The sequence below is a fragment of the Dendrobates tinctorius genome, unplaced genomic scaffold (assembly GCF_039654945.1).
Source record: "Dendrobates tinctorius isolate UK_male_01 unplaced genomic scaffold, ASM3965494v1 ptg000104l, whole genome shotgun sequence".
Taxonomy (NCBI): Eukaryota; Metazoa; Chordata; class Amphibia; order Anura; family Dendrobatidae; genus Dendrobates; species Dendrobates tinctorius.
Window position 1 is genome coordinate 2006241 of NW_027361772.1, and position 17733 is coordinate 2023973.

At 43.1% G+C, this 17733-nt stretch overlaps 1 protein-coding gene across 5 annotated transcripts in view; it reads right to left on the minus strand.

Moving 5' to 3' along the window:
• Positions 1 to 17733, minus strand: part of LOC141100254 (T-cell differentiation antigen CD6-like) — a 91503-nt gene that overhangs the window by 45259 nt on the left and 28511 nt on the right. For 2 of the 5 annotated variants that reach the window (XM_073588588.1, XM_073588589.1), the window contains exons 3-6: positions 9243 to 9387; positions 6583 to 6693; positions 5035 to 5168; positions 3478 to 3543 (exon numbers count right to left, since the gene is read on the minus strand). In XM_073588588.1, coding sequence (XP_073444689.1) covers positions 3478 to 3543; positions 5035 to 5168; positions 6583 to 6693; positions 9243 to 9387 — 456 coding nt within the window. Of the gene's footprint in view, positions 1 to 525; positions 792 to 3367; positions 3544 to 5034; positions 5169 to 6582; positions 6694 to 9242; positions 9388 to 17733 lie in introns of all 5 variants that reach the window. The other 3 variants (XM_073588586.1, XM_073588587.1, XM_073588585.1) reach the window with 2 other exon arrangements.

Sequence of the window (17733 nt, forward strand, 5' to 3'; positions counted from 1 at the left end):
CTTCACTCGCAGCCCTGATGAGATGCTCATGCCTTTGCTCGCAGCCCTGATGAGATGCTCGTGCCTTTGCTCGCAGCCCTGATGAGATGCCCGTGCCTTCGCTCGCAGCCCTGATGAGATGCCCGTGCCTTCACTCGCAGCCCTGATGAGATGCCCGTGCCTTCACTCGCAGCCCTGATGAGATGCCCGTGCCTTCACTCGCAGCCCTGATGAGGTGCCGATAAAGGAAACTTTTCCTTACTGCATTTGATCACAAACTAGAATTGGAGTTGCATGGATCCAGCACTGATCGCTTCAGATGTGGCCACCATGCTTAATACAAGTATATTAGAAAGTTGTACATTTTTATATATAAAGAAAGAGATAATGTTATTTCAACTTGGGATCAGGTACATAAGTCAGTCTCACGGGTTTAATAAATAATAGAATAGAAACCCCTGCCTGATGTGAATGGAGACTTGTCTGCTTCACAAACGCCTCTGCACAGGGGGAAAGTACAGTCTATATTTCACAAGTAAAGCTTACCGCTTGGATCCTGTACAACTCCCGGAGAGGACGGAGGACTATTGGTTTCCTGGACTTGGACACTGGGGGGTTCCCTGTGGTAAATGCTCCTCCGTGTATGAATTTCATGATGGGGATTGGATCTTTTACGGAAAACATAAAGCACGTTCTTGTGCAGACATTGATTACAACATTTCCAAGACTTGACCACTCGAAACCAGCAAAAAATCAGGATCATTATAGCAGCGAAACATATGGTGAGCCAGACGAGCCACGACTCCTCCATTCTGGGAACACACAGACAGCGGGGTAAGACGGCACATCCACAAGTTTTATTCCCTGACGGGCCTAGCAATAGCAATTCAATTTACCACTTTATTCACACTATGGAACATTATTTTTCTGGCAAATACAACGGAGAACATGGGGGCATAAATTTTAAATAAGTGAATGATATGTTAATCATTATCATTTTTCTTTTGGCTACGTTCATATATACTACAGAATACCTCTTTCTTTACACCTTTAATGATCTGTGACATACATTTCCATCACAGGTGACTTCGGTGTGTATAGAGCATGCTCAGGAGTTGAGCCCGCTTCTATACAGGTTACACAAATTTTGAGAAAGGCAGTGGATACAGTCAGCCTGTGATGTGTGTGGCCTCTCGGGCTCTCTATACTCCACACAACGCCGAAATACCATACATATCCTCAGCATTATATAACTGAATGTAATGTTAAAGAGTAGTAGCAGCTAAGCCCTATAAATAATATATTTTGTCCTATGAAGATTATTAAACACAGGAAATATTTAAATTAACATTCAGGTCCACTGCTACCCATTCAACAACTACCTAACTAATCATATACTGTTCCTTCTTCTAAACCGAGTCAGACACAGCTACATGTGACCGCAGACCACATTATTGCTCATTAAAACAAAACAAAAAAAAACCCCAGCTGCCTCCCCAAGACGCTTCACCATTACTTGCGTCTTCAGGGGTAATGAGGCTGTAATTGTATATAATGAGTTGATAACCTACGCTGATTCCCTGAACGATTTTGGTGGCTTAGCAGCATTTGAATGGCGAGCTCATGGAGAGCCAAATGCTCCCATTTCTGCCATCTTAGCCCTCACTGAAGCTCTGCCACAGGCTGGGCTTCATAGGAGAACTGCAATTACATTATATACTGCAATAGCTCAGCAATGCAGTATATAGCACAAGAGATCAAAAGTTCAAATCCCCAAGGGGGGCCTAAGAAATCTAGAAAAAAAAAAAAAAAAGTTATATATACTATAACATATATTAAAACATTTTTTTCTTTATATATACCCTTTCATATTGTTCTATTCCACACACCTCTAAAAGATTAAAATCACCCCCTTTTCCCCATTCAATATAGAGAAAATAATAAAAAAAAAAAATAAACTATTTGAACTGTATATGTACCGCATTTTTCAGATTAGAAGACACACTTTTTCACCCCAAATTTGGGTGGAAAGTAGTAATGCGTCTTATAATTCAAATGTAGCTTACCATCTGCGGTGGAGCCGGGTCCTAGGGTCACTGCTGCAGGAAGCTTCTAGAAGAGGAAGGAGTGGGCAAAGCTGCCGGTCCCATGATGGTAGGAGGGGGAGTTCAGCGGTGTGGGGGCTCCGCCGACATTTCGTGAAAGCCCCGAGCCCAAGCACTTTCCATTCTTTTCAATATGGTGGACGCCAAAGGCAAAGGCAGCGTGTGCGCAGACTGAGATCTCTGCAGTTCTCAATCTGCGCATGTGCCATCCCCAGCAGCCATTTTTCCGGAGCCCACGGCATTGAAAAGCATGAAAAGTGCGGGAGCTCTGGGCTTCCCCAAAATGTTGGTGGAGCCCTCGCACACCACCTCCTACCAGCCTGGGGCCTGTAGCATCGCCCCACTACTACCTCCGCCAAATACCACCTCATACCAGCCAGGGGATTGCAGCGTCTCCTGCCATCACCAGTTTTCTGGAGCGGTGACCCTGCCACCTGGGACCCTGTTCCCCTGCCGGCACCCCCCAGTTAAGCTACTGTAAAAGAAAAGTGGATTATAAGATGCACCACCATTTTATTGTAACATTTTTTTCTTATTTTCCTTCCCAAAATTTGGGGTGCGTCTTATAATCTGGTGCATTTTATAATGTGCAAAATAAAGTACACAAGATAGATAGATAGATAGATAGATATCTCTACGTCCTTGAAGGACTAATAGAACATTTTGAAAGAACTTAATTAAATGTATGGACATTTGTCAGAGGGTCCTGCAGACAGGATGACCACAACTTCCACAAACCAGTCGCACGGGCCCAGATGTCCAGAGGAGACCGGTCCTGAAAAGAGGACCATCTATTTTTGGTGCGTGTATTACACTGAATTAAGATAATTCATGACGGAGGGTCTCCGTTACATATTCTCCTTTTAGGATAGCTTTCCTGTGTCAGCAAATAGTTGTAGTCCCCATAAAATAACAATTCTGCAGCATCTGGTCCTTGAACTATGCACTGTGCTTTACCTTTGTTATTCCTGTCACTGGACGTTACCGATCCTCATCAGTAGGATGTGTCCCTGCACTGACACGGGGTAACGTCCACTGACAAGTGGGAAACTTCCTCTTAATCAATGTATTCATCCATTTCCAGGAGGAATAACAGAATTCCGTGTTGTGGTATTCCTCTAACAAAAGATAATCATAATCACTCTTATCACGAGGAATACGAGGTTCTTTGCAAACTTACATTTGTTCTCTTGCTTAATTATCGTTCCTACATTTCTCGGCTGCAAATGATTCTATCCTTCAGCACACATTTAGACTCCTCATATATGACATAAATGCCTTACCGAGCGCGGTTACACTGCAGATACGTTGTCAGGCCGGACGTGCAGGTCTGAACCGCGTAGTTGTCACACTCCCAGAGAGAGCTCCCATTTTCCAGACACTGTAAACTCACCGGCTCCAGAGACGACTTGACCTTGTTAAGTGCTGAGAAAATAGGCGACACTGGTGTACAGCCCATCTGGTATGCAGAACAGACGAGGGAATTAGATCATATATTGTCTTCTTTATATAACCTTCTCGATAATATTCCTACATGGACTGTATCCCTGCAGCTGGAGAGCGTCAGATTAGAAGGTATTTCCACCCTACAACTACGTTCACACTTAGCTGCTTTGTTGCCGAAAATCTCAACAGCAATTCAGCAAGAATCCACAGCAAATTTTGCAGTTTTTTTCCTGCCGATTACTCATGAAAAACAGCGGAGCTTGTAAAATAAAAGAACACATTACTCTACTCGCCTGCCCCCTGGTGCTTCAGTGGCAGATGCATGAGAAGTCATGGACACAGGGCGCTTTGTACACAAGCAGCGGATCAGGCACGGGAGGGGATTACCGTCAATTTTTTATATGAAGTGTAGATTTTACAAGTTTTTGGAGAGAAAATCTACAACACATGGGGTTTGCTGCAGATTTTTCTGACCCATTTCCCAGTGTCCACTTTGCAGTCATTGTATTACGCTGCAGGTTTTCTACCAGCGCTTATGAAGAAAAAAATCCACAGCGTTTCTACTCAAGTGTGAACCACATCCTCCTTAGATGGCTGTAGATTTTATTATATGTATTAGAATAATTCCGAAAGGGCTTGTCGGGGACTTTTATACTGATTGACTATCTTTAGGATAGGTCATCAATACCTGATCGTGGGGATGCACACCCGGTACCCTCAGCTGTTCCCAGTGGCGGCGGCGGCTGAATGTGCTAAGTTGCGGAGCTGCATAGAAAAGCTCTGTTAACGGTATGGTGGCCGTGCACTGATGATCCGCCCCCTATTCAAATCAATAGGGGCGGATGTGCAGCACCTGGCTGCAGCCACTATGCGGTGCACTTCCGGCTGCCGGCGGCACTGACAGCAGCTAATCGGCAAGGGTGGCTGCAACTCATTATGGCTCACAAGTGAAGTGGTCACCCCCACCTTGTGCCTCTGAGCAAATTAAGTGCAGTAGTTGGGACATTTTAATGAGGCCCCGAATTCCTGTTTGGAAAACCAATCAAGCAATGGCACCAGCAAAGCCTGACCATTTTATAGATAGAAACGCGTTACAATTGGGTGACAGAATCCAATTACTTCAGACAGATATTTTGGATACTTGGGCAATTTCTGACCATTAGGAGATCCTACAGAGAATGGGAACCAAAGTTTACCGAAAGGAGATGCTTCTTTTACCTAATATTTGGCAAATTGTTACATATTTATATGCATTATTATTTATGCAAAAAAAACGTAGCCACTGAATTTTCATTATTTGTCAAGCTGTTAAAAGTGCCACGGTCACCAGTGCAGAGCCAGACTCCAGAAGGACAGATACACCTAGTCATGGAGTGATACATCTGCCATATATCACGGCTTAATGAGAAGGTTTAAAGGGATATTAAACTATATAGAAATGATCTGATTTAATAACCAGGAAAATTCCCATTTTAAGCTTGTGCCTTACAAAGCTCAGTCTTACCTGCTGACAGAGCAGAGGAGCATCGCTTTTCTTGATGCTGTTGAAACATAGCGGACTCCATGTGTCAGCTGTAAACACCTCTACGTGACCATCACAAGACTTGCGGCCCCTGGATAGTCTCCATGAGCTCACATCTGCGGAGTGAAAACATAAGAACGTTAGTCACCCAATCTGATGGCTTATTATACAGTATAAACCCCCATATAGACTGTATCTATAAGTTGGTTAGTGGCTCATCACAGGATTCTGTTAAATATCTCATGCTTATTTCTTTTTAGGGTTATTCACAAAAAAAAAACATCATCAAGTGATGCCAAGATCGGGGCTATGTAACCCCGAGAACGGCCCTGTCCTGAATGGAGTGGAGTTGTGCATGCTTGCCCTTGGCTCCATTCATTGTCTCTGGGACTGCGGAGTAAAGCAGTTTGCTATTTCCAGTAGTCCCATAGACAATGAATGGAGAGGAGGCTGCACATTCCCACATCCGTTCTGATAATCATGATGAAAGTGGGTGACTTGCTATTTTCAGGCTGCAGGATCACTGGATATTCCCAGCACAACACAAAGAGAATCTGTCATCAGAGATGACACGTAATGACGCCATGTGCGTCCTCACTGTACAAGGTTGTCAGCCAACGTTGTCTAATCTTTAGATCAGCCTGGACCAGGCGACACATGTATATGAAAATGATTTCTAACCATGCATAATTGTTTCTAGGAAACGAAAAAGCTTTGTTGCTATGAACGAGCCATTTGACTACAAAAGGACGATTCACATCCCCCGATGCCGGGATGACGCTACATATGATTCACATTCCAGTAAGGGGGCACATGATGACCATTATTAGTGTCAGGAAGGCTGCTGACCTCCATGCACTGTACATGTATCGCTGTCCATATCAGGACATCTTTTTACACTAATGCTAAAATATGTACTGAAGAACAACCAATGGGGACAATAAAAAGTCTTCCCTCAGAAGAAAATCTGGGTGCAAAGTCTTCTCCATAAAGGACTTTTGTATCATGGCATATATGGAGTAGGGGTAATTAAAAGGGTTGTCCAGCTTCAGTCTGACTGCACACGACTAGACATGTGACTGCAGACTTGTGAATCCCTCACATGGTGGACACTACATGCTGTGAGCCTTCTCTAGTGCCAGCACTGGGGGCCTGACCACAACTGTGCGATCACATGCCATCTAGACGTGCGTGCACTGAGCGAGGCTGGACACGTCTAGTCGGAATGTGGCCGGAAGTATGCAAATCGCACATGTACATTATTATGACTGCCTGCTCCCGCGCCACTGGGGAATCCTCACATGATTTTTTTCCTTGGATCAAAAAGATTAGTACCCAATCAATAAGCAGGGCTCTTGTGTTGCTGATTATTTGTATGTTTGGCAACAGTTATTGGACGAGTGATGAAGGCGTTGGGTGCCAAAGCCATCAATGCCCATTGGCACCACCTAAGGACAGCCCTAACCGTGCCCATATTTTCCATTTGGATTGATAAGGTTGCTAATCCTACGTAAGAATGCCTCTGGTTACCTGTATGGTTGCTGAAGTTCTGGTTACAGGAGATGGCTGCAATGCTCTGGGGACCACAATCCTGCCCGGCTTCTCCTTCACTCTCACACTCATTCACACTGGACTCGTTTCCTGTGTTCATAGAAAAATACAGCTAAACATAAAAAGGACAACAAAAAATTACAGCCATGATTGAATTGTAACTCTGCTAATGAACTGCCACCGTAAAAAAAAAAACAAATCTATCTATCTCCCTGGAAATGTCAACTGGTTCTTAAATTTTTCAGGTGTATATTAAAGAAATGAAAGGTAAGAGCTACAAGGGTCATATGAAATAGAATATGTTACAAGGTTTTTGCTACCTTAGCTGAGAGCAGCATATTGTAGAGACAGAGACCCTGATTCCAGCGATGTGTCAATTACTGGGCTGCTTGCTGTCGGTTTGATGAAATCACTGTTTTATCAGCAGTAAATCAGTAGAGGACTAGTAAACCTGCTGCCAGGTAGTCCTCCATAATCATGAGCTCTGTATAACCCCACCCCACCATTGATTGGCAGCTTTCTATGTACACTGTGCATAGGCAGAAAGCTGCCAATCAGTAGTGTGGGCGGGGATATAAACCACTCAGTATTCAGAGAACTGCTAGATCTGCAGCAGGTAAAACAGAGAGGTTATCAAAACTATAGCAAGGTAAGTGACACATCAGGGTCGCTTCCCCTACATCATGCTGCTCTCAGATGGGGTAGCACAAACATGGTGACAGATTCACTTTAATAAGCAGTTAGTGAGATTTTGCACTCAACTATTTTGGTTGGGGCACAGCACTCCTTACAGGGATGGTCTACTAGTAGACAATTATATAGCAACAGCAGGGAAAAAATAAAAAAAAAGCCCACATACCTATCTCCTGACAGGGCATTGCTACTGCGATCTCTCCAGGTGGGCAAGTGACACTTATGTTGAGTGACCGCTGCAGCCATTCAGCAGCCGCTGATCATCTGCAGCCGTTTTTGTATTCCACCAAAGCTTACATCCAATACTATGGAATACTGAACAGCTACAGCTGATCAATGACAAAATTCAAGACAGAAAACAAAAATTAGCATATACCTTACAGCAAGTAAATCAGTAAATGGTACATGTAAATAACATAGGGCACTTAGTTAAAACTACTTTGATTAAAAAAAAAACCAAAAAAACATAAAAGCTATCCTGCCACGTCAAGGTGTACCCATCCGGACCGTCCTAACCTGTCTATAGTATTAAAGACTTATGTGTCAAACGACAGCGACGTGAATATGACTAGGGCCAGACAGGGACTTTTTTCTAGTTTTGCGGTAATCTCTTGTACTTTGTACAAACAGGGGTCATGGGCCCCCATTTTGAGCTAAATTTCTCATTTCTCTTGACTGTCGGGGGGGGGGGGGGGGGGGGGGGACACTGTGCCGACAATGATGGGGTGGTAGTAGTTAAATAGGATAGTGTACTTTTTGTTACTGTTCTGCAGTCTGGTGCTATTAAAGGGAACCTGTCATGAGGATTTCACAACTTCAACTAATGCAAACTAAATCCATACCCTATTTGTAGAAATCTGTTTAACAGTTTATGAGAAATTCAGCATTGACATCCTATTCAAATGAGCCACAAGTGCTTTGGGGTGGGACATTGCACTTGTAGCTCTCCTGCCCTCCCTCCCTATTTAATGCAGGATTTTCCAGAAAATACAAAACATATTTCTACAATCGAAATACGGATTTAATAAGTAGGAAAGCACCAGTATATACATGCTATTACTGTAAGGTGTAAAACCCTCATGATACATTCTCTTTAAAAAAATATATATATATATATATATATTGTCCAGCAGTGGACAATCCCTTTAATGCATTGTGCAGTGTTGCTGTAATGTGCGCCATCTAGTGGTTGTATAGATGTACTTTTTTTTCTGAGCTACAGAAACGCTGGATGGAAGAGAAGTCCATGGGCCCTGCTGACGCTACTTATTAATAATCCCAACACTTGTGTCACACGAACACATACTCCACATTATCTTTCACAGATACTAGTTTATGTTTTTGCTGATTAAGATTCCAGTTAAGGCGCAAGATAACTGTTAATGAGAGTTAAAAACGCTTGTTTCACAATTATTTTGCCATGAAAACAGGCTGCTGATCACCCGATGAACGAGCAGCAGATGAAATGATCTTTTATGGAGCTTGAAAGATCATTGTTCTTTTTGGTGTATCACCCTGTGTAAACAGGACTTGCGCTGCCCGTGGCAGCCTGTGTCAACTGTGCGATCTACTGCCGATCGCTCAGTGCTCATCGCTGGCTTCTAAACAAGCAGTCAGACCACTGTCGATTGGGAAAAGTTTACCGAACGGCAGTCGTATCGTGCAACCAGTTGGTCTGTGTATTCAGGGCTGTGGAGATGGCAAGCCAAACCTCCGACTCCTCAATTTCCCTGACTCCGACTCCACAGCCCTGAGTGTAAGAGGACCTTTATGATTTAAAAACGCATTATTTAAAAGACTGCAAGTTCCACAACTATCAGGCCTGGGCACTGTTGGCAGCAGCAGTGCCCACAAACTTCTCCTGATCCGGCGTTACTCTAGATAGAAGTTTAGGAGTGCGGGCATGAAATGAGAATATGAGGAATAGGCCATGGTGTACTACAGACCTTTACACTGTAAGCCTTGGACAGCGCCATAGGAGTCCTTTGGAGGAGACTTCAAGGTCCATGTAGAATTTGGAGCTCCACATCCCGATTCCTTGCATACAACTTGTGCGAGAGGAGACTGCGGACCCCACAGACTGTCACATACCTGCACACAAACACAGAATGATCATTTTATCTACACACCCCTTGAGAAAGCTACATGCGAAACCAGCATCAGGGCTGTGTGATAGGCTTTTGCAGTAGTCACATTATGAGTAAGCACTGAACTTTATTTCAGTTATTGATGTAAATTTCTTAGTTTTCACATTAAATTCATTGGGAATTATTACTACTTTATGTATAAACCATATTGTCCACCTCTACTTCATCCTGCTTGAATCTCTCTTGAATTAGTATAGGTTTTAATAGAGGTTGACAAATATATATATATTTTTAAGAATTTATGGGTGGTTCATGGTTGCTCTTCGGCAATTGTTTATAGGAAATAGAAATATCATCATTTTCCATTTCGTGCGAAAGAAGCATCAGAAATCGCAAAGAAATAAACAGGTGACACAAGAGGCAAAAAAGCATGATAATAATGAGACGTAGGTAGGAAAACTGGACATGGATCCTAATAGCCCCCTAGTCTGCAATTCAGGAGTAGTACATAACAGATAGTGTAGAAATCAATACCAGCGTATGCACAACGCTGGCTAATGCGGACACCCTGCTGTAGTCACGGTCTCTCACATTAGTCTCCGGAGATGTGCTCCTCAGTGGCCGATCAATGCTGTACTATTTCTGGAAAGCACAATTACCGAGTGTGTGCCTGGGCTACGCCGCGCTCAGTCTGCAGCACAGGTGCCAGCTCACACAGAAGCCATGTTGATGTGGCAGTCACCTACATGCAGTCTGCTTCTCCTGCTTACTACACTTTGCTTTAATTCACTTTCGACAACTTCTGCGCAGACCACAAAGATCCAATGGTAATGCCAAGATAAGAAACCTCTGCATTCATTGCTGCAAGGGAAAAAAAAAACCTAAGGTGCAAAGTAAAAATCCATGGGATGCTTGTGTGAAGCATGTAGTAGAAATTGTCCAAGAGTTCATCCATATCTGATGAAAGGGAGAACAAAAAGCCCATAAACAATGAATACTACAAGACCACACAAATTACTATAAGCCCCACTGCAGATAGCAATCCAACCCGACCAGTAGTGTAGCTGCTCGGGGGGCAGAGGGTGCAGTCGCCCCTGGCCTCCGCTTTGAGGGGCCCACCCGGAGCTACACAGCGCACCAATATAGTTCATCTCTGCAGTATAGGAGGGAGACACGATCTCCCTGCACTACCACTCTGTGTTCTGTAACTTGTGGTCAGCAGAACAGCAGGTGATGTTGGGACAGAAGCGCCGGCGGACATGCAAGAAGTCAGAGAAACCCAGTGTGGGGACGTCATTGTGACTCTGATATTTAGGCTATGTGCGCACGTAGCGGAACTCTCGCGGAAGTTACCGCGAGACTTCCGGAATTCCATTCCGTGGGGAAAATCGCATTTTAAATTCCTGCAATTTTCCCGCGGAAAAACTAGTGATTTGCAAGCGTAATTAGCTTGCAGAATGCTAGCATTTTTCAAGCGATTTGTAGCATCGCTTGGAGAACTGACAGGTTGGTCACACTTGTCAAACATAGGGTTTGACGAGTGTGACCAACTTTTTACTATTGAGGCTGCCTATGCGGCATCAATAGTAAAAGATATGTTAAAAATAATAATAAAAAAAAAAAAAAAAAAAAAATCGGGTTATATTCACCTTCCGGCGTCCCGCGCAGCCTTCCCAGGCCTCAGCGATGCTTGCATTCCCAGTTATGTCTTGCGAGACCTTTGATGACGTCGCGGTCTCGCGAGGAATAGGGACCACTACATTATCGCGAGACTGCGACGTTATTCTATTTTTTACAGGGACATGGTACCCACAGCCCGGAGGACAGTCTCCTCTCCTCCAGACGGTGGGTACCATCCGCAAATGTTCTGCTTACTTTTCGTATGGTGTGCACAGCCACATGCGGGAAGTAAGCGGAACAATGCAATCCTATGGGTGCGGGATCGCCGCGATTCCGCAAAATAATGAGCATGCTGCGTATTTTTCCGCGATGCGATTCCACCGCGGGAAAATCCACAGCATTGTGGATTCCCATAGGATTGCATGGGATGCTGTTTTTTTGCGTTTTCGCTGCAAAATCACGTGTTAAAAAACGCTGCGAAGACGAAAAAAAAAACGCGATGAGTGAACGCAGCCTTAGTGTGTGTGTCGGAGCTTTGCAGGAGGACTCATAAGGATCCTGGAATAGGTGAGTATATGAGGTTTTTAAAATTTTCATGTAAACGTATAGTGTGACTGTGGGGACATCATAAAGTACGGGGTCTCCTCATCAAGTGTGAAGGACCCTTCATACGCTGTAGGGACTTACTGTGGGGGGCCCTCATACAGTGTGGGGCCTCAAAGTGTGGGGGCCATTTTACTATATGGAGGACTACAGGGAGTGCATTATACTATATGAAGGCTTATGGGGAGGGCATTATACTGTATGAAGGACTATGGGGAGTGCAATATACTATATGTGCTATGGGGAGTGCATTATACTGTATGAAGGCTTATGGGGAGGGCATTATACTGTATGAAGGACTATGGGGAGTGCAATATACTATATGTACTATGGAGAGTGAATTATACTGTATGAAGGCTTATGGGGAGTACCTTATACTATATGGAGAACCATGGAGAGTGCATTATACTGCATGAAGGACTATGGGGAATGCAATATACTATATGTTCTATGGGGAGTGCATTATACTGTATGAAGGCTTATGGGGAGGGCATTATACTGTATGAAGGACTATGGGGAGTGCAATATACTATATGTACTATGGAGAGTGAATTATACTGTATGAAGGCTTATGGGGAGTACCTTATACTATATGGAGAACCATGGAGAGTGCATTATACTGCATGAAGGACTATGGGGAATGCAATATACTATATGTTCTATGGGGAGTGCATTATACTATATGTACTATGGGGAGTGCATTATACTATATGGAGAACCATGGGGAGTGCATTATACTGTATGATGGACTATGGGGAGTGAGTGCAATATACTATATGTACTATGGGGAGTGCATTATACTGTATGAAGGCTTATGGGGAGGGCAGTATACTATATGGCGAACCATGTAGAATGCATTATACTGTATGAAGGACTATGGGGAGTGCAATAAACTATATGTATTATGGGGAGTGCATTATAAATTATAATATATAGAGGACTATGGGCAATGCAGTATACTGTATCGAGGATTTTTTTTCATTATTCTGTCTCTCACAGGTGAAGTGTACCTATGATAAAAATTGACAGCTGAAAAAAAAAACGATCAAACGTCCAAATACTATGAAATTAGAAAATGTTTAATAAATAATACAAATACAAGGAGGGGGGGGAGTCGCCCACATCGCATATGTTGAAAAAAACGTTTGATCGTTTTTTTTCAGCTGTCAGTATTTTGATTTGCGATTATTCCCATAATTAGTCCTCTTGCATCAGTATTACTGATATGATTGGGCATTACTCTGTGGGTGTATACGTATATATGTGTGTGTGATGTATTTCACGAGTTATTTACACTATCTACTTACTGTGTTTTGCACAGGTCTTTTACTTGTGACGATGGACTTCCGTGCCAGAGATAAAACTTGGCTCGGACAGATTGATCAGATATTTGGAGTTGGAGCGAGTACACCCCCACCGGTGGTTGATCACAAGTGGGACAATCATGTGCTGGATATTGAAAAGTTGCTTTTGCAACGCACAAAACTATGGTGGAATCGCGCTTTTCTACAAAAATACTTATTAAATAAGATGATTCCACGCGGTTTACGCGTGCGTGTTATTCCAGCCTTTTTAGTTGAGGATGCTGAATTTGTCTCAAGATGGGAAGAGGCATGCAACATTTGTTCCCAGGTTCTCATGCAGCTGCTTGTAGATTTGGACACGAAGAAAATCAATCACCTTGATAAGTGCACTGATCAGGCACAGGCGAAATTCAGGAGTGACTGCCCATCAGATAAAATAACTACGACACCCAGATCGATAAAAAACTAGATTCATGTGTTAAAAAAATCCATGAGACTCAGGGTGTCAAAATGCAACGTGATTTAAAAGACTATACATCCAAAACAGTGCACTTATGGCGTAAACCTACTGCAGTAATTCGTGGTGTCTCTCGTACACCCTCTGAAAGTTCACTATCCAATGTTAGTGATTCCTCCGGGTGGTCTAATCCATCAGTTATGACACGCTCTGGAGCTAGATTGAACAGGGTGAGGGATACCAACTTTCATCCATATAGATGAATGCAATATAAGTCGCCCGAACGGAAGAAGACAGGGAACAAGGTAATCAATCTTAGTTCATATGCTCTGGCAGATAGTGATTTATCAATGTTAAATAAAGGACTAACCTTTACACCTAAGTCTAAGTTTGCCATGTTTACTGCTACTAAGGATCTGCACCTATTTGCCAGATCATTGCTATTTAAAAGATATTTTTTTGATCCTCACATGAATACCTTGTTCCCTACAGAGGAAGAACAATTAGCCCTTCAAGATTTGGAGGATCTCTCCAATGAACACCTTTTGGATGAGGGAGGTAAGATTCCCCCGGCTATCAGGATTAAGTCTAAAAAGTTTCCCCCTATATCCAGTTGTGCGAGTATTGACTTGTTCGTTCGAGTTGTGGAGGATGACTTCCGCAAAATACCATTTGGTATTCCTGGTGACAATTTGAGCAGGGATGAGAGGAATAGGCTGCGTGAGCTACAGGTCCAAACCAATGTAGTAGTAAAACCAGCGGACAAAGGGGGAAATATAGTCCTTTGGCCTAGTAATTTATACGAAAAAGAGGCCTTTAAACATCTTAACAACAGCGTATGTTATAAACGCCTAACCTTTAACCCTTTATCATCTTTCACCAAGCAATTGCATAAAATTCTTGATATAGCTGTGGCCAATGGGGTCATTACTAAACAACTATCTTTGGCACTGAAAGTCCAAGAACCAACCATCTCTACTCTATATTTATTGCCAAAGGTACATAAAAATTTGGAACAGCCACCGGGTCGCCCGATTATATCCGGCTCCGGTAACTTTCTTGAAAATACTAACCGCTGGATCAAATCCAAATTGCAACCCCTGGTAGAGAGTCTCCCATCATTTGTGCTTGACACTGGTGATTTTTTGAGGAGGGTGGATGGTCTCCACGTTGAAACTGATGCACTGATGGCTACGTGTGATATTGAATCACTCAATACCAATATAAAGCACAGTGACGGTTTGATGGCCAACAAATATTATCTGGAAATGTCAAATTTGCCACGTGACATTATCTGCTTAATTCTCGAACTCCTGTAGTACGCTTTAATGCACAATTTCTTTGTGTTCAAGGGGTCCTTCTACCTACAGCTCCAGGGCACTGCTATGGGGGCATCATTTGCCCCAGCATATGCCAACTTGTTCCTGGGGCTGTGGGAGAGGGGCCTCTCCCTGTCAGATCAGTTGTCGATGGACCGCATTCCCAATTGGATGCGGTACATCGACGACATCTTCCTGATCTGGCAGGGGTCCTATGAGCAGTTCAGTGAGTTCATGGTATATTTGAATATCAATGATAAGAATATCCATCTGACTTATCAGTGTTACATACAAAGAATTAATTTTCTTGATGTGACGGTATGGAGGGGCGATGACTCCACCCTACAGACCACCATCTATACGAAGGAAACCTCCAGTAACATGTTGTTGCATGCCTCCTCATCTCATCCAAAACATATGACCGACTCTATACCCATTGGACAGTTCCTCCGGTTACGGAGGATCTGTTCCAATGATGATGACTTTGAAATTCAGGCAAGGGACCTCTTCGGTAGATTTCGTGAAAGAGGCTACGGACGACGTATCCTGAAACGTGCTTATCACAGGGCTAAGTATTCATCCCGACATACATTACTATATGCACGCAACAACTCTAAGTCAAATAGTCAGGTTAGGTTCATTACCAACTAACATTCCCAATTTTCACGCATGCGTGAATGTTTGCAACGGGCATGGCCTATTCTTCATGTTGACCCTATATTGAAACAAATCATCCCAAAGAGACCTAGTATTACCATCAGAAGATCTAAAAACTTGAGGGACCATTTAGTACAGTCACTATCAATGCCGGCCTAGACAAGTATATATTGACGGAGTGGGTCCGCCAGGCGGATGTAGACCCTGTGGTCGATGTGTAGCTTGCCCCAATATTGATAGCACGGATACATTTTTCAACTCATCTGGTTCTAGGACCTATGACATTAGAAAACCAATTACGTGCACTACTAAGAATGTTATCTATTTCGCTGTATGCCCCTGTTATCTCATTATGTGGGACTGACCACGAGACAATTTAAAATTCGGGTCCGTGAACACGTTTTGGGGATTATAGCTGCCTCTGACCAGGATGATATATCCACCCTAAGAACCATTCCTCGCCATTTTAAACAACATCACAATTGTGATAGTTCCCTTATTAAATTTAGGGGCATTGATGCCATTGATCTCGGCATTCGGGGTGGCAATATTAGTACCAGGCTAGTCCAATGTGAGACCAGATGGATCTGGGCCTTGGATACGATTCAACCAAAGGGTTTAAATGAGAACTTAAGTTTTGTTCCATTCTTGTGATCGACCATTTAGGTTTATACGCTGTTGTTGTTTTTATATTTGATCTTCATTTATTTTATTTTTATTCCTAGCCCTGTGACTTGGTCGCCCTTCCTAGGTACTGTATGGACGACCTGTACGAAGTTCACTGTTCTGTCGGGAGTACGGATTAAGTGACATCCTTGTTACCTTCTAGATGCCCTTCATGACCCCAATGACATCTGTGATATGAATGGTGTATCTATTACTTGAATTTCTGATAATGTAGTTATAATTATATATAACAAGTATTAATTTAACAATAAAGATCAATTCTTAAATATTTTATTGGTATTTTTGGTTGCAATTTCACAAATTTTGGGTACAAATATGTCTCTTATCATATATTCTTGTGTGCAGCATGCTCTACTATCAGCCTTATTTTGCTATCATGATTAGAATGTATTATGATATTCAAGTGTATACTATTGGTCATGTCATTAGATTTATATCAAATTATCTCTTACAGTCATTTTTTTGACATGTTTTAAGCCTTCTTAGACACTTATAGTGGGGGATATTTTTTGCCCACATTATTTTGTTATCGGCTATGCCAATATATTTACACATGTTGCCCAGAGTAGTCTGTGGCTTACTCCCTATCCCTTCCCATGGTCTTATATACTACGGTGTCCATCGCTTTTGAATGCTGCCGTGGTCAGGGTTATTTATGTCCACACTGTGTGTCACACAATATACTGAGGGTGTCCTTTCATTAATTATCCATCATCTTTGCGGCATGACAACCTTTGTGAATTTTATGGGCTGCATTGCCTCTGATGCCTTCCTCTCCCTGAACCGGTACGCATGCGCGCTAGGATTGTGGTCTGTGCTGTGGCTTTTTGGCGTCTGTGTTGGCATAGCGATGTCTCCTGCATCGCGCGTCACGTGACGCGCGCCGTCATGGCTCATCCCGTCTCTGGGTGCGCATGCGCCAACCCACGGTGTCGGGCTGTGGTGAACGCACTGTATAATATCACCATCTTGTATTGGCTAGTCCCTGTTTATGATCAAGGTTGCCATTGTTTTTGCGACGCCACTATTACTATGACTATTTTTCTTACCCTGACTGCGCAAGCGCCAATTTTTAACATCCCAGTGACATCACAGTACATCCTTGTGAACCGCGACCTTTAATTGGCCAGTCTTTGGCCATGACAGTGGCTGATACAGCCGTTTCGATTGGTTACTCGGGCTTTTTAATCCTTCCCCTCCACCGCTACGCCCCTTGAGAAAGGCTCCTAAGCCGAAACGCGCGTCAGGGTGACGCTCTAGGATCTGGCCCCTTCTCCCATCACCACTTCAGGTAAACTTCTATACCATATGGCATCATTTGGGTAGTGGGGGGTCTTCGTGCACATGTATTGGTTTCTATGATGGGTATCGTTATTATACACAGCCCTCGATGTGGGTGTTTGTCATATATTTAAGTCATATGACCATGTCATAACTTTATCATCATTATATAGCATTGATGTACACATATACAGCGTGGTCTGTACCCATGCATGATGCTTTAGTGCAGTTTTATCCATTGAGCGTCTGTTTTTTCAACATATGCGTTGTGGGCGACTCCCCCCTGCTTGTATTTGTATTATTTATTAAACATTTTCTAATTTCATAGTATTTGGACGTTTGATCGTTTTTTTTTTCAGCTGTCAGTATTTTGATTTGCGATTAGTCCCATAATTAGTCCTCTTGCATCAGTATTACTGATA